General features: G+C 44.8%; 1 protein-coding gene across 4 annotated transcripts in view; it reads right to left on the reverse strand.

Moving 5' to 3' along the window:
- fw (CUB and Sushi multiple domains furrowed) overlaps window positions 1–21,184 on the reverse strand; it is a 256,347-nt gene that overhangs the window by 80,875 nt on the left and 154,288 nt on the right. For 3 of the 4 annotated variants that reach the window (XM_070539928.1, XM_070539927.1, XM_070539929.1), the window contains exon 2: window positions 420–537. In XM_070539928.1, the coding sequence (XP_070396029.1) occupies window positions 420–537 (118 nt within the window). Of the gene's footprint in view, window positions 1–419; window positions 538–15,167; window positions 15,262–21,184 lie in introns of those variants that run through there. The other variant, XM_070539930.1, reaches the window with a different exon arrangement.

A 21,184-nucleotide genomic window follows, 5' to 3' on the forward strand; every position in this document is an offset into this window, starting at 1 on the left:
AACAAGGGGCAGAAAAACACAAATTGCAAACAAACAGAACACTTACAATGTTTCTTATTTCTTGCCCTGCAAGGAAACTTATCATTGAAGACGTCTTATAGCTTTCAAGTTCTCAAGCTAATGGCTGCTTTGAACACACTAACACTAACTAGTACCTCGCGTCTAAATAGCGTTTGTGTGGCTTCGCTCTGTATATTACACCCTACGTCAACCGAGTCATTAGGGTAATTACTATTCTGTACTGCAGCAGATGTAAGCATTGTGCAAATGGCGGACTTTGTTGAGCCATAATTTTTACCAAGCGATACCGTTCTTAAGCAAAAACAAACATGGCGCCTCAGCCGGTGTCAGACCACCATGCCACAGCACATCATTATAGACAAGTCTAGGTTAGTTAGAATTCTTAGACGAGGACTTACCCAAACAGTTCGTAACCCGGATCACAGGTGTAGGTGGCTACTGTACCCGGTGAGAGCTCACCGTTTGTGAAACTCACTGTGGCATATAAAGGCACGGCCGGGGGTGGACACGATACCGCTGCAAGAGCCAAAAAGACAAACAAACAATTTTTAGACCAACCTAGAACCACCGCACAGCCAGTAATTCTTAAAAAAAACTTCATCGTGTTTCTTTCTTCTTTTTTTTTTAACACCCACCATACAAGAAACTTAGACACCGCCTTTAGTAGAAGATTAGAATCATGCATTATACAGTGGAAGTTCGGACGCTGCCCAAATGTTTTGCATACATAAACACATTCTGCGTGAGAACTAACACGACGGTCACAATTGACGTAGGTGGCGGGTACGATGGCAGCCGCGACGGTCGCATTAAGAAACGCTCGTGCAGTTATACTTACGCCTGCGGTAAAGGATCTCCTAGTGGTTCCAATCAATCTGCACTCGCCCAATACGGCATGCCTCATAATTATATCGTGGTTATGCACACGGAACTCCAGAATTCAATTTATTGAGCAACGGACGCATACGTTAAATCCAGCTAGACCGCTAGTTGGCTTCCTGAGATAGACTGTGATAGTGGAATTTTCCGCCTCAGTATCTTGGGCGCTAATTTAAGTTTCAATACTCATTTTTCTTCCTTCCCATTTCTTTCAATGTCAGTTCCAGCTTACCCACTTCCAGAGTAGGCCTCCGGACTATTTCTCTGCGTGGTTATTCAGCTTGCTATACCCTCTTTCTCACGCTGCCCTATATCCTTTTACTCACGCTGCACTTAATCGAACGCAAGAAGCAAGCTCATCACACTACACTTCAAGGCAACATGTTGAAAGCTAAACTATTCGCAGTAAAAAAAAATGTAGTATTGGGGCGTCTAAATTCAGCAGAGCCACCCGTAGATAGTGTGCAAGTGTGGCTGAATAAGACTCATCGCAGAGGTTCTTCATTCTTCGTGTTACCAATAACAACAGAAAATGCATATGAATTCGCGACCACGAACTCAAGTAAATGTATATGAGAATACGGGTAAACTCGTAAGCATCACCGAAGCCGTTGGACGAGTTATCTAATAAAATGTCTACGGGTTGATACCATGTCCAAAATGAGCTTGCTCGAAAATTGGCTGATGTCAAGCACAATCTTAAAGCCTGAACTCACATCACCGCCACCACTTCAACGAAACGACCCACAGTTAAGGTGCACACAGTGTACATTTGAACGATGCAAGCACCCGCAGAAGCCGTCATCAGACACTTTCAACGACAGACGCCATAATAATTTACACGGTAAACTTGTTTACCAAGATTCAACGTTTCCGTCTGCAGTTTCTTCCTTATGATGTTCTCTTGTATGATGGTGCCCAATAAAGTGACGCCGATTTTGTTATTTTTCACTTTATTTCGCTCCTCACCGAAATGGTTCTTTTTCCACTGCTCCAATCTCGAATCTATTATGCATATTTGCATACGGCAACTACACCTTACCCTTCGATGCACACTGCTTATATTATCCAAAACATCAGCAGTGCTCCGTGGCCGCAGACGAAGCACTAGTCATGAAAAACGTTGCGGTAAGCACGAGTCCTTCTCGAAAATGACTTTGCTCGACGAGAACACTTTTCTCTATACCCGCAGATTGCGCTCAAAGAACTGGTGGCGAGCATTCTGCTCCAATTATATTTAAGTGTGCAGTGAACCCATATTCCTGTGGAATTGACATTCGCTGACGATAAATTGCTGGCGCATGCGCGCATTGATTGGAATCGCGAAATGTCTCACAGGTGTATAGCAAGGACTCGAAGACCTTTGTCAGGCAGCTGCATCTTGCAAGGGGGGCCTTCGTCAAGGGGGGACATTGCAAGGGGGGCCGTTGCCAGTTGCAAGAGGCGCCTTTGTCAGGCAGTTGCATCTGCCTTTAGCCCCCTACATCCTAGAAAACGTACTGTCTAAACAAAGCAATAAAAAAACGAACAAACAAAAACAAAAACAAACGCAGTAGTGTCGTTTGAGCTTGAAGCTCTGAGAGCACCTTACTTGCTACGACTTAATCACATAATGCCTAGCGTATTACAATATTATCGCACAATTTCAGTTTACATTTTAAATACATCTATTCATGCAGACAGACATACATGCGTGCCTACATATTTAAGAATAACTCAAAATGGGGTTATTATCGGAATTCAACTAATGTGCACCGATTAAAATGCAATTTACCCTTGGTATCTGATTTTTGTGTGAATTGACTCGATAGCTTGTTTTACATGCGAAATATAGTACACTGAACGTTCGCGATATGCTGAGTCAATCGAGCACAGCATTTTGGAGGCAGAAAGAATTCGTGGTTGACAACCGGAAAGAAAGAGATGCCGAAACAGTGCGCTTAATTCCGGCACATTTTGCAATATTGACGATGATAAATTGCTGTATACGCATCGTTCCACTACACTCGAAACGGCGCAGCAGGTTGCAATATCATCGATCCCATTCGAAGCGCACGGTACCATGACAGCAACGGGAAGCAAAATTGACGAGCGAGAGCCTTCTAAATTGCGCAAGCTATTGCCCCAGCAGTTCTTGTTAGCCCCGGGGAAGCCATTGCAACTGCAATAATAATTGGCTCCCGAAAGCTTAAAACGCATTCTATTACGAAAAGCAATTAAGAGAAATTAGGGCACGCTTGTTTGAGCATAGGCCTTTTTTAGCTCTCAGTATTGCTTGACAGGATCAAATGATGCAGTTCCAAAAACTGTTGCAGCAATTTACAGGGTACGCTCTGCGATAGGGATCATTTTTCTTTGCGTCCCTTGTGTAGAAAACGCACCGATGAGTCGTAAGCGAAATGAAAATTTAACTGTAGACGACGAAGACTACTGGAGCAGCGGGGGGTACATGAGTACTGGCGCAATGTGGATCGTGTTGTCTGTCAATCGAGATTGGCAGCTTGAGCTTATAATTAAATAAATCCAGAACCAACTACGTATAACACTGGTACCAGCATTTCCACTAACTTGAGAAACACTGCTTACTTAGCCGGATTGACAAGTCAATGCATTACTATTACGGTTCGTCTAAATTAGGTATTTGACAAACGCAGAGCGAGGTGAAATTGCATATACATTTTTAAAAGAATGCTGTCACTAACCGGGTAACAAATTGATTTAAACTAGCTTTCCGAAGCGTTACTGGTTCTGTGTTTACAACCTGAACGAATATTCTTTGAGTTTGGTGGAAGAGCAAGGCCGAATTCATAATGATTTTCGTTCGGAAAACCTACTTAACATTAGGGGACCGCCTACGATAATGAGTCCAACACAAGGGAAAAGTAGCAGCTACTTTTATGAACAGTGTTAGCGTAAGAAATGTTACTGTGAGCGCGGGACTGGATACCTCCTTAACAACTTCGACAACAAACATTCTTCATGTTAGAGGAAACCCTGAAATGTTGTTTTGCTGAGCAAAGAAACCAATCGTTGCTTCTTCTACAAGGAAAATAAAAAAAGAACGCGTAAGAGTGCATTCTTTAGAGTTGGAGTATAAGCGATTTCCTTTGCGCCTCAAGCGTGTGCCTTTCATGAAAGTACGGAAATCTCACACATAAATGGCTTAGTGCGTAAACAACTGCCTGTTCTGCGTCCATAACTTCGTGCTCCGTTTCCCAGTAAGAAGCATGGTCGCGCAGCGTTTGTTGTTTATTACAGCAACAAAGAGACAAAGGGCGCAAGATTAGCTCATGCGCGTCGTGACCCCTTCCTCGCATGGGGTCATTGTCGTGCCTGGGCAATCAGTGTCCGCAGGTGTCCTCTCCGGAGAGAGCGTTCACCTGTGTGGGCCCGCGAGCTTTTCCCTTCGCCTCGTTTGCGCCGAGGTCAACTCTCGGCGACGCGGCTTGGCGTCAGGGCCGTTCGAATGGTCGTCTCGAACGCCGTTTGTGGCCAGAGGTCTTTTTGCTGGTGACAGTCATCTCGCCCATCACATGTGCGAGTAACTTTTAGACACTGAACAGTCGTTTCGCGGGAAAAAAAATCAGAAGAATCGGTGTGTAATAACAACAAAGAGTAGCAGTGCGTCGTCAAGAGTTCGACGGCAATGGCATTAGCTTGGTCAAGTATAGCGTGTCACTAAAAGTACGATTTGGGCCACTGACCACGCCGAAGTTAACGAACGTTTCTAAGCGCGTTCACCCCTCCCACCAAGGTCCTGGATGTGATCGTCCTAAGCCTCTGAAGGAGTTCATTCGACATCAGAACTGCGCCAGACCACTGGTTAATCGGTACTTCTGCTGTAGTCCGTTGCTGCGCCAAAAGTGTTTTTGCTTTATCTATAAAATGCCTGATAAACGTCTTTTGAGCTGCACTAGCCGGCATCCGCATACTACGAGTCATGGGACCTTGCCTTATTTCTAAATAAAGGAAAAAAGGTGCGTTCTCAAAAAAACCGATTGAGTATATCATCTTTTGTCATTTGAAAACTTTCAACCCTTGTTCCCTCCACCTTACGGACACAGACGCTCCCGGCCTGAAGAGTTGACTATGAAAATAGCTCAGCATTTCCAGTTGCGCAGATATTTGTAGAGGCTATTCTGATGACATATCACTACCGCACACACTTTTCTCAGGCAGGCTGCTGTGTGGTGATGGTGGTGTGCTGTGTGCAGGTGCGCTGTGTGGTGACGTAGCGTTTCATCTGCATTAAAGACCACGCTGTAGTTATTTCAGTCGATATATAAAACGGAATAATCAAAAGTTTAGTCAAAGTTGTGCAGAAGACATCAATGCAGTTCGCTTTCTCGCAGAAGTATAGAGGAAAAAGGCACACGTGAATTGAACTTATACAATAAATTGCAAATGACTCAGCCGCTTCCATCAGGTTCATCACCGCCACAACTCGGCAGATCTATACCGTCGGGAAAAAGAGTGTATACAAACACTGCTTAAAGGATAAATAAAAAGTGTTGCGAGCGCGGACTTTTTTTCTTCCGATTAAAGAAAAAAGCAGAAAGCCATGAACCCGCAAAGAAAAAAGATAAGGCGAAAATGAGCACAATAATTTATGTTAGCACAATTGCCACCACCTAAGTCGCGATTCTAACTGAAGGACAGCATAAACGCAAGTGCAAGCTACAGATATTAAAGAAGCGGACTTCCAGCGTCAATGCAAAAAGCACTGCACTCTTGCGCTACGATCGAGCGCTATAATAAATATTGTCATCCCGTCTCGCCCCACTTCCTACAGCTTCTTTTTTCCGATTCTTCGACCAGCACTCTCGGCCCCAGTGTTTGACATTACTTCTGCTCTCTAATGGCCTCTAAGAGCGACAAAAAGGCCTCCGGTCAACAACTCTAGCAAGAGTGGTCATGCCTTAACTATAGACGTCTCATATTTTTTTACCTTAATCTGCCGGTTATCTATAAGAATGAGCGAAGCAGTCGGTCTTTTTCTGGGCTACAATACATTCCCTGTACGTTTGTTGTTTTTCGTTGACCTTCCTTTGCCTGCTATTACCTTTGGTGAAGTGCGTGGCGACACCGCAAAAGAAGAGTAACAATTACTTGCCCTGTTACATTGGCTACTCTGCCAAATGACCACTGCGCTTGATCATTACGACTTAAAGAACCTGCACCCAGGACACGTATCGGCATGAATTTAATGATGCATTCGACTGGTATCTAAAACACTAGGACATGGTTTAAACCGATGCGAGAGCCCCTCGGGATTCGAGCCTGGGAAAGCGCGACCCAGCTGGACGTTCACTTGTTCCCAGAGAAACCTGAGAAGCCACTTTACCGGAATTGCATTGAATCTCAGTATCGCTCGCAGCTCGAAGCGGAGAGCGCCTCCGAGTGCTCTGACATGGATCGCGGCGCTCTGAATAAATCAGTCGAATGTGTTCCGAGTACTCGATTTGGACCAGCCAAATATAAGCCATCTCGTCAGAGCACTCTAAAGCACGCTCTAAAGGGGCCAGTGGAACGTGCCATAAGTGATCTTGTAGCAACAGAAAACCTCAAGCACTGTCCAAATTACTAGCAGTTTCATTTGAGACCTTAGGGGCAATTGACTTCATTTCGTTACAACAGAAACTCTTCTCTCGGAAGTTATTCCAGAATACAAGCTCGACGGATGACGTAACCAGATCTCATTCACATGTACACGTGCAGCGTGCTACCAGAGATATCTCACCCACACCCATATACAGAGATGGATGCAACCCTAACTACTTCCGCCGCGGTGGCTGAGTGGCCATGACGTTGCGCCGCTTGGCAAGAAGTCGCTGGTCCGACTCAAGGACGTGGCGGCCACATTCCTATGGACGCCGAGCGCAAGATGTTTGGTCTGCTGTGCTTTCAGTTCGCGCCGAAGAGCCCCGGGCGGTAACTATTAATCCGGAGCCTTCCACTGCGGCGTCTCTCATGACCATGCGCGAAGTTTTGAGACGGTAATAACCTTATGCGACGAAGATGCGACGACGCTGCTATCATATCCAATGGAGGCAAGAACATTTTGGCAAGCTTCACTGGAAGAAATATTGGCTGAAGGCATCATCATTAGACTGTAGAGTTTTCAAATAGTAAGTTGGCAAAGTTCATTTTGGAAACCAGCGAAAATAGTGCCAGCCTAGTTCTCTGCTTTTCTTGCCTACAGTTTGTCCTTTTGTTAACAAACATGCCTCGAGTCTACTGGTGATTTAGTTCAATTGGTAATAGCAGAATATGATAAGATACAGAAGCTTGCCGCTTCATCCAGATAATATTATCATATATATCAATCTGGTGGGGCTATTGGTAATCAAAAAGCTCTCAATTTTTCACGTAGCATGTTCTGGTCGAATACGTTGGTCAGTAAAACTGAGTCGTACACGGAAAGTTTCTCAGCGGATTGCGTCTATGTGTGCGTGCCACTAAGAAGCCGTATGCCGCACCACGGAAGGTTACAATCGCGAAACACTAGTTGTTCCGCTACCGTTCAGCGACGCTCTCTCGCGGGCCACTCCGCGCAAATCACACGAAGAGAGAGGGAAGCGAGGCAGGGCAAGGAGGTAAACCAGACGCACGTCCGATCTGCTACCCTGCATGGGGGAAGAAGGCATACGAGGATGAAATGATAGAAGAAATAAGAGAGAAAGAGCACTACTTGCTTGTCCACTCGAAGCTGCGCACGAACTCTATAACCGACTGTAGAGATATGCCGATTTCAGGTACCGTAACAGCACCCTACAAATTCTTGATCCCGTTTTATATACATGAAAAAAAAAAAGATATCTTTGACAACCGTTAGATGAAAGAAAGTTTCTCTCCCCACACCCTTCAAACATGCACAACACACAAGGCGAAAAGAAGCACAAGAAGCGGGAAATGTAAAATGATGAGAACTTATTTCGGTGCTATAACTCATCTATTACAAATGTCGATGTGTCTGCCATGTTTCCGGCAAACCAGAATACTTCCATGTTATCCCTTTGGACAGACTGCCCTGAAACGAATTCTACCGAGGATCACTTCCCCCAATGACTCGGCACTAGACTCCAGCTACTGCTGTCATTTCTAAATTTGTGACATGTTCGAAATTTTCCTGCTTTTGTTTAGGGCGGCTCGAGTTAGTACCGTGCACAGATTTACCGCCCACGTCTAGAACTATGGGTGGCCCGCCATGACAAGAGCCTCATTTCTTTGTTCCTTTGTCTTTCACTAAAATTTCTTTCTCGGCTTTCTTTTATTCTCGCCTCTTGGCACCTGGCTGTCGGTCTATTCCCTCTACAAGATTGCATTGTTACAAATGGGAGCCAGAGAAGCAAAGAGAAACTCAAATTGATGAATCAAACAAGCAATGATAAAGCCGTTATCGTCGCCAACCTCGACCAACGACAAGTGCGAGTGGCAAGGACGCTATCTCTGACTCGGCGCGTTGGTTCGTATGTGACTTCATGCCAGTTTAGCGTTTGCCATATTCCCCGGCCTATAGATTTCAATGTCTAAAGAGTTTTGCAAGTCCTGCCTGGCAGTCTGTCTCTGTCAGAAGCAGCTGCGCAAATGCGCCATTGTTAAAGTTTATGCCGTTCCCTTCACACACCCAGCTCCCTCAAGTCACGAATTGCCTGAAGCAAGTCGGCTAGGCGATGAAATATTCATCCCAGACGTACGGAAACCCTCCTGTCAGTCTCGATTGTTGAAGCCATCGAATCGCGCAAAGTCGGGACGCCGGTCATAGCTCAATAGGAAAACAAAGTTCGTGAGACGATCCAAGATACACATCCTTCAAATCGAGAAGCAAAACTGCGACCAACACTGGAGGTTCTCAGAGGACTGTCTATGACTGAGATGGCACAAACGCAATACAAAATGCGTAAGAGCCAACGCCCAGCCTTTCGAGTCATTTTATTTTGTAGCCTGATAGAACGCTAACCCATTACACCGGTTCGCAAGAAGAACGAAAAAACGAAACACTTTTTGGCTTCATGTGTGTCCTGAACACACGCCACGCAAGGAATTTGCATCAAAACAGTCTCGGCTCAGAGGGCAAAAGACACAGCAGAAAACGCCGCAACGATCAGGTATCGGGCTGGCAGAAAAATTCAATAGGCTCGCTTATTTCCTTTATTTCATCGTGTTGTTGTTGTTTTTCTTGCACTTGCTCGATTTCGGAAATTTGTTTGCTCCGTCACTTCGACCGACCCAAATAGGTTTTCCGACCATCACAAAACGATTACGATAGGCGGGCCTGCGCTTTTTTCCTGATGTCGTGTGGAAATTCCCAGCAAAAGGCGGCAGACGTCGGTCCAAAACGAATTGCCAAGCATACGCGCGCTCACTTGCACTGCTTGCACCGCTATCAATTCGTGCAGCCTTGCCGAAACCACGGAGATAAAATGGGGCTGTTGGAGAGCAGTAAGCTTAAGTAAGCAATGGTGCACTGAATTGCCACAGTGGGAAAACAGGAACGCGCGGAAGAGGGATTGAAACACAAATTGAAGAAAAACGAAAATGGGACGCTTGATGTATGGTTGTATTGATATTGGCGTTGACACATTACAGTTGCACCAGACAAGTTGGCTACCACGGTGAGTGCTAGTGGCGAAACCTGGACCTGTCGCATTAGCTTCAACCAAAGAACGTAATACACCTACTTTAGTGAAATGACAGTCCTATAATCCCTTAAGCAAATGTACCCCCTTTGGGGTGTATATTTACCACACAACAGTAATCGTCATCTGTCGTGCTTGCGTTTCCTTTCTTGAAAACGCTGCGCTCGCTACTTTCCAGTCGAGAATGCCCTGTCATGCTGATAACCGACATGCCGCTCGTGTCTTGGAAGTACCGGGCTCGCAGCGTTAAAGAAAGGAAATGCGGACAAGACAGATGACGATTATTGTTGTGTGGCAAAATGGTGTAATTTTACTTAAGAGTGTACACAGCGCATCCGCATCATCCGAATACAGACACGCAATAGCAAACGACCTCGAATGTATACATAAATATAGTGCGAGGCTTACGAAACAACAGTTTTTTTTTCTGTTTGTTTCTGTTTATTGAATACTTAGGGCAGATACAGAAGTATAGTACAGAAAGAAAGGTCCCATAGCGTAAACACTGTAGGGGGTACATTTTATAATGTTAAAAGAAAAACACCAATACTACTTAACAGCAAAAAAAAGAAGAAGCGGAATATAAAAAATACAAAAATACAAGTACCCGTACATATTGAGGCAAAACAATAATACAATGGAAAATATAAAAATATAGGGATAAGGCATAAGCTGAAGTAGGAAACGATGCCAACAGCATTCAAGAAAACAGAGTTGAATTTATGTTTAAAATACATATTCAATAAACGGTGCTGTAGTTTAACCATGAAATTGCGAAGCTGATGCTTGAATGACGATATAGAAAAGGCACACCTAACATGATAAGGCTAATAATTCCAATGTTTCATTAAAACAAATGCTACTCTTTGAGAACCATAGTTAGTTCGTACATTGGGGAGTGTAAAATTATAATGGTAGGAGAAGCGCGTAATATTTGAATTAGTAAGGTGTTGGATAAGAAAAAATTTTAGAAGGCTTTGATCTTTAACTGCTTGATAATCAAATATGCAAACATTAAATTTGATTAGATTCTCCTTATTCAGTATGTGCAGTTTCCGGCACAGACCAGTAACTTATGTATGCGGTTACTCCAGGTGAGAATGCGAATGGCTTGATTCTGTACATGTTGGAGAGAAGAAAAGTGGCAATGACATTTTTTGAACCCAGGAAGCAATACAATAATTAAGGTGACTGCGATGAATGCTTAATATAAAGGGATCAAAGTAGTTAAATCAAAGTGACGTCTAGCTTTGAGTAATACCCTAATACCATAAGAAGTTTTCCGCTGCAGTTCATTATTATGCAAATTAAGTTTTAAGCCAGACATTCTTTCTTTACCTTTTTTTTTGCTCTACCTCACTTCAGTGCAATAATAGCAAGTATGCGCCGTTACAGTAGCCCTCCGCCCCCCTTCAAAATGAGATGATAATTATAATACTGATCCTCAAAACAATACACAAAGGTCGTATTTGCAAGTCTTGTATTAATTAAGTACGCGCCGTCCACGAGTCGGTAGCCAGGCGACAGCGATCTTGTTACGCCTATCACTGCCACAAATGATGGGTGCTATTAGAAAAGTATTAGGAAACCCTCTTACGCAGGAAACATATCGTGAATATGGGCCCAGATTTACGGACAGGAAAGATAAGGTCCCCGGAAATCAATGCCAGGCTGAAGACGCCACCACAAAATGAATCCTACAGCTGCGCTTCCAATTAGCATCACCGGCCAAATAAGAAATAAGGTTACCTGGAAGACAAATGCATTTCCCAGTGGCAAGAGGTCCTGATCAAGCCCTAAATAAATGAAATAATACAAAAATTCGTCCCTGTCGCGCTTTCCCATCCACGTTCGGGCTGCGACTCACTGTTCTTTTTTTTTTTGCTTGTTGTAACTGCCGAGAAACTAAAGAAAGGAACGGCAGTGGCAAGAATGCCGACGAGACGAGCAGAGAGGTAAGAACTGTAGGAAGCGTTGCGAAATTTGGCTGAGTGCTTCTTTCACGGTCGGCGAGCTGTCCGCCTCCTTTTTCCGGGGCGCTTCGAAGGCGAGAAGACCCGACGAAGGAGGCTCGTCTTTGGCTTCGGCGGCGGCCGCCGTCAAGGTTAACGCACTCTAGGGAGCGTCGTCGTTGACTTCTTTCCTTTCGGAGATTCGTCCGCAAAGAGACAGCTGTCTTCCGCCCTCGCTGGCATCTTGAGGTCCCCCAGGTGCGCGCTCTTTCGACCCTCCGCGCGGCCGCTGGGCGTTTTGCCTTGCTTAGCTGTGCTTCTGTGCACCTCATAGTTTAGGTTGTTTGGGTTCCTTCCGCGTCATTTTCCTCCTTTCTTCCCCAGCGGCAGTCGTGTGTGCAATATATATATATATATATATATATATATATATATATATATATATATATATATATATGTAATTGCAGAAACGAAGGCGCGCACTTACGAAAAATTTTGAATGGTGTAACGTTGCGGACGTACACGGCCTCCATTTCTATGAATATATATATATATACTGTGGTTCGTTCACTCGCAGCTCTCGACCGACTCTGATCTAACCAACGTAGTGACTGCTACGGTCACTCCATTATGGAGAAACGGCTCCGCTGATCCTCCTTTCCAACTACTCTCGGCTCCGTTGGCGGTTGCAGAACGTCAAGATCGAAAATTCGCTCCTACACCGATACGTGTTTCATTCCGAAGAACACCCCTAGTTCCTGTCGTTCCCCGATCACTTCGGGCCCAGATACTGGAGGCCTGTCACGACGAGTCCACAGCCGGTCACTCTGGTCACCATAAAACCTATAAACGCATCCAGGGTCGCTTCTCCTGGCCTGGACTTGCAAGCAGCGTAGCGATACATGTGTTTTCCTGCTCCTGCTGCCAACACCACAAACGAGTGACCTCACCTCCAGCTGGACTGCTCCAACCTGTACCATGTTTTCAGGCTCCTTTTTGCACTCGTTGGCATCGACTTGTATGGACCCCTACCCATATCAGTTGGCGTTAACCGGTGGTGTAACAGCTGGCGGTGTGTGTGTGTGTGTGTGTGTGTGTGTGTGTGTGTGTGTGTGTGTGTGTGTGTGTGTGTGTGTGTGTGTGTGTGTGTGTGTGTGTGTGTGTGTGTGTGTGTGTGTGTGTGTGTGTGTGTGTGTGTGTGTGTGTGTGTGTGTGTGTGCGCGTGTGCGTGTGCGTGTGTGTGTGTGTGTGTGTGTGTGTGTGTGTGTGTGCGTATGTGTGTGTGTGAGAGTGTGTGCAAATCATATTATTAGAAGCGAATAAACAATGACACCGAGGACAACATAGGGGAAATTGTACTTACTAACCGGATTAAGGAAGTGCTACCCATCTGCGGCAGTTTGTTCTACGGGTGAAGCGAATTCGACAGGTGGCAGCGCATCTTAGGTCCTGAACAGGATTTCTGAATATGGTTTATTTATTTATTTATTTATTTATTTATTTATTTATTTATTTATTTATTTATTTATTTATACTGCACCCCCATATATGGCCATAGCAGGAGTGAGAGCATTATACATTACTATACATTACACATTAAAACACCTATAAACACAAAAAGATGAATGATCAAAAAGAAACGCTTTACCAGTTAGCCAAATGCCTACCAGTGGCGCCTATGAAATATTTTAGTGATAGTGAACGAATGTTACCGGGTAGAGAATTCCAAAGTTCTGTTGTACGTGGAAAAAATCTGCACATGAATTTGTTAGCACGGGCATAAATAGGTGTTGTGTTCAAGGCGTGGGCGCTACGGGTACAACTGGCGTCAGTAAATGTGATATAGTTACAATCAGAAAGACCAAATGTGGACTTATTAATTGCATATAAAAGTGTTAAGGCTTCAATGTGATAACGTGAAAGTAATTGCTCAATGTGCAAAGATTGTTGAGCCTGTGTTAGTGAAAAAGTGCGGTAGTAGTTTTGGCAAATGAAACGGATAGATTTTCGTTGAACGTTATTGGGGAAGCTTATTTCGCATTGTTTGTAGGGGAACCAAACGACATATGCATATTCTAGAACAGGGCGAATTAGCCTTTTATATAATAGCAGTTTAGTATCGCGGGGGGGCTTAGCTAAAGTGCGGCGCAAATAACCTAATTATTTTTTTTTGGGGGGGGGGGTGGCTTTTCCGTTTACATATTTAATATGTTAGGCCATGAAATATGTTCAGTTAGAATGACACCTACGTATTTATACTGAGATACTTTTTAAGTTAGATGCCATCTAGAGAATAATCGAACGAGAAGGGGCTCTGTCTATCGGAAATTGACATCACGACTGTTTTACTATAGTTGATTTTTTCTAATGCCTATGTTTGTGCTGCAGTGCATAGCGCTGCTTTTTACAAAGTGTTCTGTTATTTTGTTTCAGTGTTTATTTGAAAAATTGAAAATCTCTCCCTATGTACTGTACGGCCAAGTTGATAAAGGGGGAAGGACCTCTGTCAAGCTTACGAGCTTTTAGTCCTGTCTCCTTCTCTGTCCAAGAGAAAAATAAAGACTGAATTGAATTTAATTCATGCGCTTGGCGGGTGTGGCCATTTGTGCTTAGTTTCGAATAGCTATTATTCAACACCAACTTGCTCGGGTGCTCGGCCAACCACTACATGCACATTTCTTGCACATTTGCACATTGCACATTTCGTGCACATTTCTATATGCACATTTTCTTCCGACGTGCTTGTGGTGTTTCGGATGTTTATTGCAGTGTCTGCATTTATCGTCTTCGTTGCAACGTTCGGGTGCGGCAGCCGCACATTGCTCTCATACCAGTTGTCTTTTCGAATGACCGTGAGCTGAGCACGGATACCACGGCAGTGGAAGATACTAATACTCACCACAACATGACCAACAAAACATGATCAAAACACAATCACGCGTTGGCCCGACTTTTCTTGGCTTTAATTTTGTTACGTAATGCTCCCTCCAACAGTTTTTTTTTCTTTTTTCTTAGCTGGGGCCAACAAAGTGACATAGCTTTTCTGCAGCTAAGCTACACAGCTAAAATAAATCATTTATTCTCTGTGTAGAAGATTGTTGCACAACAGGTTTCTACGAGCTCCTGCGCGCAAAACCTTAAAATGCGCCGCCACCCCTTTTTGAGGGCATCTAAATGGCTACGTGACTTTCTGTGATCTTTTCTGCATGTTCGCATTCCAGTATTCGCACTTTTTCTCGTTTTCTCAGGAACTGCGACAGACAGGAGCCATCTGCGGTTTACCTCGTTATCCTTAATTTCCTGGTCGTTTTACTTAATTTCAAAGGTTTAGTTGTTTCAGTATCTTCAGTTATTGTGTACCTTCTTTACGCCCTTCTCTTTACAGTCACTCATTAATTTTGCTTTATTCTTACAACGTCGATACTTACTATGCTGGCTACTTTCTTCACACCCTGTCTGGACAGCAGCCATGTTAAGTAACAAGCCCTGCACTGCAAACTGTACGATTGCTTAGCCGAAACTCATCAAGTGTGTTACTCTGTTTACCCACGGACTAATTGGCAGGAAAGGCACGCTTGCGGTGCATTGTCGCCATGGTGCTACCACCACTTTGCTATAGAGGATGTCAGCTGCACGAGGTGTGTCCATTAATTTTGCTATGTATGAGTATACTCACTCCAATTTGGGACGGACATTAAACGTGCTTCCGCCTTTGAGTCTGTTTCGAAGCCGAGGTAAGCAGCCGGCGGGTTACCGCGAAGAACGCTCAACACTAAACTACGCATATGCCGAGCACCGATTATGATGTCAGTGACTAATCGCGTGGTGCTGGAGTATTTCATGTGGTTGCTTTGTATATGCAAGAGTAAGGGGCAGTAGAAAATGCCCATCCATCACGACTACGTGATACAATGTGGCACAAGCGCGATTTGCCGAAGCTAGGAGCTGAAAATATACGCATGTGCGTTTTCACATGACCATGTATATTACCTATACAGGCGCAAGCCGGTAGTTCTCTGTGTCTCTACGCGCGCTATACCTAAGCGCGTTTGTGCAAAAAGCCTCTATCGCCGCATATCCTTCAAAGACAAATGCGAGGAAGCATATAACCTTTTCCCAGGTGAGCAAACTTTTTATATCACTCCAGCAAACAATAACAGCACCACAGATGCTTCTCCAACAAAGTGTATCTGTCCTGCTCCCCATCAAGTTAAGAGCCACCGGCTGCAAGTTTACCTCACTCTCAGAGAGAGCTAACAGTGTCGCAGCTCACTAAACGTCAGCGGGCAACCGCTGACAGCGTAACAGCGTAACAAACCCTCTAACGCGGTTTGTTACGGGCTCGACCAGAGCATGGCATCCGGGCAAGCCGCGTCTAACCACGTTGCACTTAACAAGGTTATCGCCGAAAGTCATTGCGGCAGCACGTCCGGCGCTGCCCCGCATTCCTCCTCGTTAAGCTACGCGCGCGCGGAACCACGAGACGGGGGTGCATCCAACGAGCTCATGTTGTTCTGCCCCCGCTTTCAAGAGCAAAGACACCCCGTTCTCCGCTCCACTTGGACTCGCGGTAGATGCAAGCCCAGCACGGACAGCCAAGCCTGACCTACAAGCGGCGCGTACAAAGGAGAGCCGAGCTCTTCGACGGAGCAGCTCAAGACGCATCGCGCAAAGGATCTCGGTCTCGCCACCGCACGAGCAGGCGAAGTGCGACACAAAAGATCCCACCGGTTACGTTCTGTCGTCGGACGACAAGAACGCGCCGCTGCTTTTCTTTTGCGCGCGAGCACGTTGTGTCATCCTTCGCATGCATTGTGGTCGGCGGGGTGAAAGGCACGATTTCTATAGCAGTTGCGCTGAAAGGAGGCGCTGCTCCGGATGCCCGTGGTCTGCCATGGGGTGATCCTTGCGCGATGAAGCACCGCGTCCGAACACGCTGCCGCCGGGAAAGTGCGGGGAATCTGTCTTCATGTGCTTCGACAATAGGTGCATGAATCCGAATGTTGCAACAGCAGACGGCCAACTAAACCATCGCGGTGTACTCCACTCAGCATGTGTGCGTGTGCATGTGTGCGCACGTGTGTGTTTGTCTTGGGGCATATACTTTTCCTGATATTTATTAATGGTTCACCTTCAAACAGTTCCCCTTGTATACGACTATATGCCGACGATTGTGTTGTTTACCGAGCAATTAATTCCATTAACGATCTTACCACCTTGCAGCATGACCTTCACGCTATTTTCGACTGGTGTAATATATGGAAAATGTCTCTTAACACTTGCAAATGTAATATTATATCACTCTCGCGCAAGCGCACTAGTTTCATATTCACAAACAGCTTAAGTAACACGACTTTGTCACGTACCACTACCTACAAACACCTTGGTGTGAACATCACTACTAACCTTTCTTGTTCTTGGCATATTACCACTATTTGCACTACTGCATTTAAAACGATTGGCTTTCTGAGGCAGAACTTGCAAAATTTATCTCCTGACGTGCGTAAATAAGCATACCTACAAAATAGCCCGCAGCTAGAATTTGCATTCACCGTATGGTCACCATACCAAGAATACTTAATAACCATGCTTGAACGCATTCAAAACAGCGCTGTCCGGCGTATCACTCGTAATTTTTTTTTACCCGCCGTGGTTGCTCATTGGCTATGGTGTTGGGCTACTGAGCACGAGGTCGCGGGATCGAATCCCGGCCACGGCGGCTGCATTTCGATGGAGGCAAAATGCGAAAACGCCCGTGTACTTAGATTTAGGTGCACGTTAAAGAACCACAGGTGGTCGAAATTTCCGGAGTCCTCCACTACGGCGTGCCTCATAATCAGAAAGTGGATTTGGCACGTAAAACCCAATTATTTTTTTTATCCCTCGTAATTTTGATGGGAACTCCAATATAACGGAGATTAAGGTCGATATTTCTTTACAGCGTCTAGACATCTGTCACAAGGTTGCTTTGCTGTCTACTTCACCAGTAGACAGCAGAGGTAAGCAGTAGACAGATTAGCAGCAGACAGCAAAGACAGCAGTAAAGCAAAGACAGCAAAGAAAGACAGATTCTGATAAGCCATGTATTTTACCCCTCTAAACCACCTCCCGTACGTCCTCAAGATTAAATAATCATCTTAGCTCCAAGCGTATTTTTCGTAAAAGTACTGTTTTCAATTGATCTGCTGTACCCACATCTTGATGGATTCGTCTTCCCGGTGAAATTGTCGCGATAACCGATTGTGAAATATTTCGTGAACGCCTGTGCGCACATCTTACTCATTCTGCTGTCTCTTATTTGTTGTTATGCGTTTGCATTCTGTGCTTCGTTTTGTTTCAGCCACTGTGGTTTTGTTTCAGCCACTTACGCTTGAGCTGTCTCCATTGCACTCCACAGCTCATTCTTACGATGCCCTCTCACTCAATGCCCGATAAGCCCTGTAAGATGTTTTCTGTATAAATAAGTAAATAAATAAATAAATAAATAAATAAATAAATAAATAAAAGAATTCCCAACACCAAACTGCTCGTTCAACATGGGTTTAGACACTTCCCATGTAACTGACGGGCTCCAAGTTCAGTAAAAGTTGAACGTCATAATAAGTTCTGCTCCTGGTTTCCTTTGGTATGGACTAGCGAAGCTTTTAGCAATAAAGCGAACAAACTTACAAAGCGGCCGTTACCACGGCTATCTCCATTCCATCATATAATGGCTCACTGCTCCTGGGGACACAATAGAGCACGTCTGAGAGCCAGAGCCACTGGGACGCGCTTCGAAGCTGCTGCTAGTTGCGAAATGGCTCGACATTATCAAGCGACGGTGCCATATATCGCCCGTGAAGCTTTACTTTTGCCAATTCCAGAGCGGCTTATCCAAGCAGTCATCATACCAATATATAACGGCTCTGTAAAAACATCCTGCAATACTGCAGATATGTGTACGGTCCTTATAGCTAGCGCTGTATTTGCAGAGCGCAGCAATTTCCTCTTTCGAACGGGGATCGCTTCACTCGAAACGCTGCCGCCCGCCCCCACTTCCTGTCTCGTAGGTCTCGCCCCGAAGAGAGATCGCACGACCAGCTTACACCCCGACCGTTATCTCCGGTTGGGCCGTTCTTTCTCCGCAACTTCCGTTGTCTTGAGGCTTGAACAGCGTCTCAAGCGCGCACCGTTCGACCTGCGTGACGAGAGGCCAAGCGGACGCGGCTCGGACGACGCGCTTCGGATCGGAAAACATTTATTGGGCTCTAGGAAAGAGATCTTCGCGGCTTCAGACGGCCTCCTCCATCTTCTGATGGATTCTTCTGTCTGCAATCACAGGTTTGGTGCCCTAGTCCAAGGCTCTACTGAGTATGGCCAACCCGCGAGCTCGCTCTATTAGGCGCTTTTGGCCGTTCAAGCTTACGCTGGAAAGCATACTCTCCCACTGTAACAACGCGCCGCGCGGCTTCGTGAACAGAGAAAGTGCACAACGGCCAGAGCGCCTGCGCCAGAGCATCTTTCATAATAGTTAGTTTAAACATTACAGTGACAGATTCGCCGGGCCATGCGCAAGGGCAACGTTTAAATCAACGCGGAGCACATCAGAATCAAAATGGAGCGTACTTACGACGCCTTCACGGGGACTGTACAGGTCGGCGTGGGCTCATCCATTTTAATCCACGTTATAATCCAGCTGGGTTCTTGGTCTAGATGCACTGCTTATTATTTAGCCCCACTAAGCCAAATACCTTGTGACACGCACTTCAAACATCGTAGGAGCGTGATTATCAAATTGCGATTCCGGGTGAAGTCACGTTGGAAAGGCGTTATCCCATGTAGTTGTTACTTTGACCAAGAATTAAACAGCCAAGCTGGAGTGAATCAAAGGGAATAGAAAATAAATGCTTACGAACAAAGGCTTTCCTTAGCACCTTAGCAGTAAATGCAAGGTAAACCCGGGAATACGATTGAAAGACGAAAGTGCATCCCCGATTCCAAAACTCCAAGACAAAAAACACAAAACAGACCCAAAGTTGTTTAAAGATAACGACCTGATGTAAGCAGTCACTTTTTTGAGCAGCATATATAATTAAAGGCTTTGCGATGTAAGCGTCAGGAAACTGTTGAATTAACCACTATATGAACAGGGTCAAAAAGAGTATATTTAAGTGCAAAGCATGCTCTTATTTAACTATAGACTTGAATTCTGCTGTCCACATCACACTATATGAATATGCATATCTCTATTCTACGACAGCAGCATTTATAACATCACACCAGTTGTGTTCCTGAGGTATATAGGAAAGGGCAATGCGTTGTCGAGTTGACCCTATGATGCATTGATCAACCCAATGAAGCCATGTTCTAACTGACGGCGAGGTCCATCAATATGCCAGCGTGTAGATTTGCAACCTACGCAAAAGTCAAGTAGTGGAGACATGTTCGTTATGCAGACCATCTTTATACTATCATCAATCATGTTGAACAGCGTTAAAATAAGCACTAAAGTCACAGAAGAGATGTGCCTACTAAGATATACAGGGTGTTTCAGCGAACACTTTGAAGATTTTTTGAAGGTTGCCCGTGACAGGTACCTCAATTCTATTTTGTGAGCCCGTCTCCTCGAAGCGGGAGACACTATATATATACTTGCACTAAAAAAATTGAAATGCAAAATCGAGTAATTAGCAAGAATTCACTAATTCACTTTTTAACTAATTGTCTTATGACCCATATTGCAATATACAAATTGTAGAAGTGGACTTCGCAAGGCCGATCCACTTGGAACGAATTCTCAGGTCGACACCAATTTCGAAATATCAATTCCCGAATTTTGCGGATAAATGCATTTGCGTTCCCGTTACTTGTGCGCTTCAGTGCATGAAATGACGTTGACGTTTTATTAACAAATTAACTGGGATGCCTATGCATTTCTCCGCAATGTTCGCAAATTTAAATCTAGAAACTGGTCTCATCTAAAAAATTCGTTCCTATTGATCCACCTTGCGAACTCCACGACTAGAATTTGTAAATTGCAATATGCGTCATAATGTAATTAGCTAAAACCTAATTAGTGAAGGTTTATTAATTAGTTTATTTCGCATCTCAATTGTTGCTGCAAGTATTATCCGCCGCTTCGCGTAGACCAGCTCATAAACTAGAATTGTGATATCTGCCATAGGCAGCTCTTAAGAATATTTGAAAGTGTTCGCTGAAACACCTTGTATAGATTATATGTGTTTTGTGTTTCCGAACGTCCTCTATCTCTCATCACAGAAACTTGAAATCACTGTAAGACCAGCTCATATTTATATCCAACTAACCTAAAGTTCTGAATAAAAACGTATCTATTCTAAATAGACCCCCCCCCCCCCCAATTTTGCACATCGTTTTCTTCCTCAAAATCACGTGACTTTAATATCGATGCCCCATAAGCCGCCTAGCAACAATGCGCACCTATAGGTAAGCTCGCTCAACACGTTCACAGCACAATTCTCCAGCTTCAACAATACTGCACAATCGACATTACTGCCGCTCCGTGCACAGACATAATACCGCCTTGGCATGCAGCAATTCTAATAGTCGTGTTCGCGCTATGGCCTTCGAATCGGCTACGCCCAGTTTGGAGCACCAATTTACACAAATCAGTCCCGAGCTTTGCCCGCGTATGTTCTATGCCAGGCACACGTTCACAATGCACTGCTCTCGCTT

Source organism: Dermacentor albipictus, chromosome 6 (assembly GCF_038994185.2).
Source record: "Dermacentor albipictus isolate Rhodes 1998 colony chromosome 6, USDA_Dalb.pri_finalv2, whole genome shotgun sequence".
In the NCBI taxonomy this organism is placed as follows: domain Eukaryota; kingdom Metazoa; phylum Arthropoda; class Arachnida; order Ixodida; family Ixodidae; genus Dermacentor; species Dermacentor albipictus.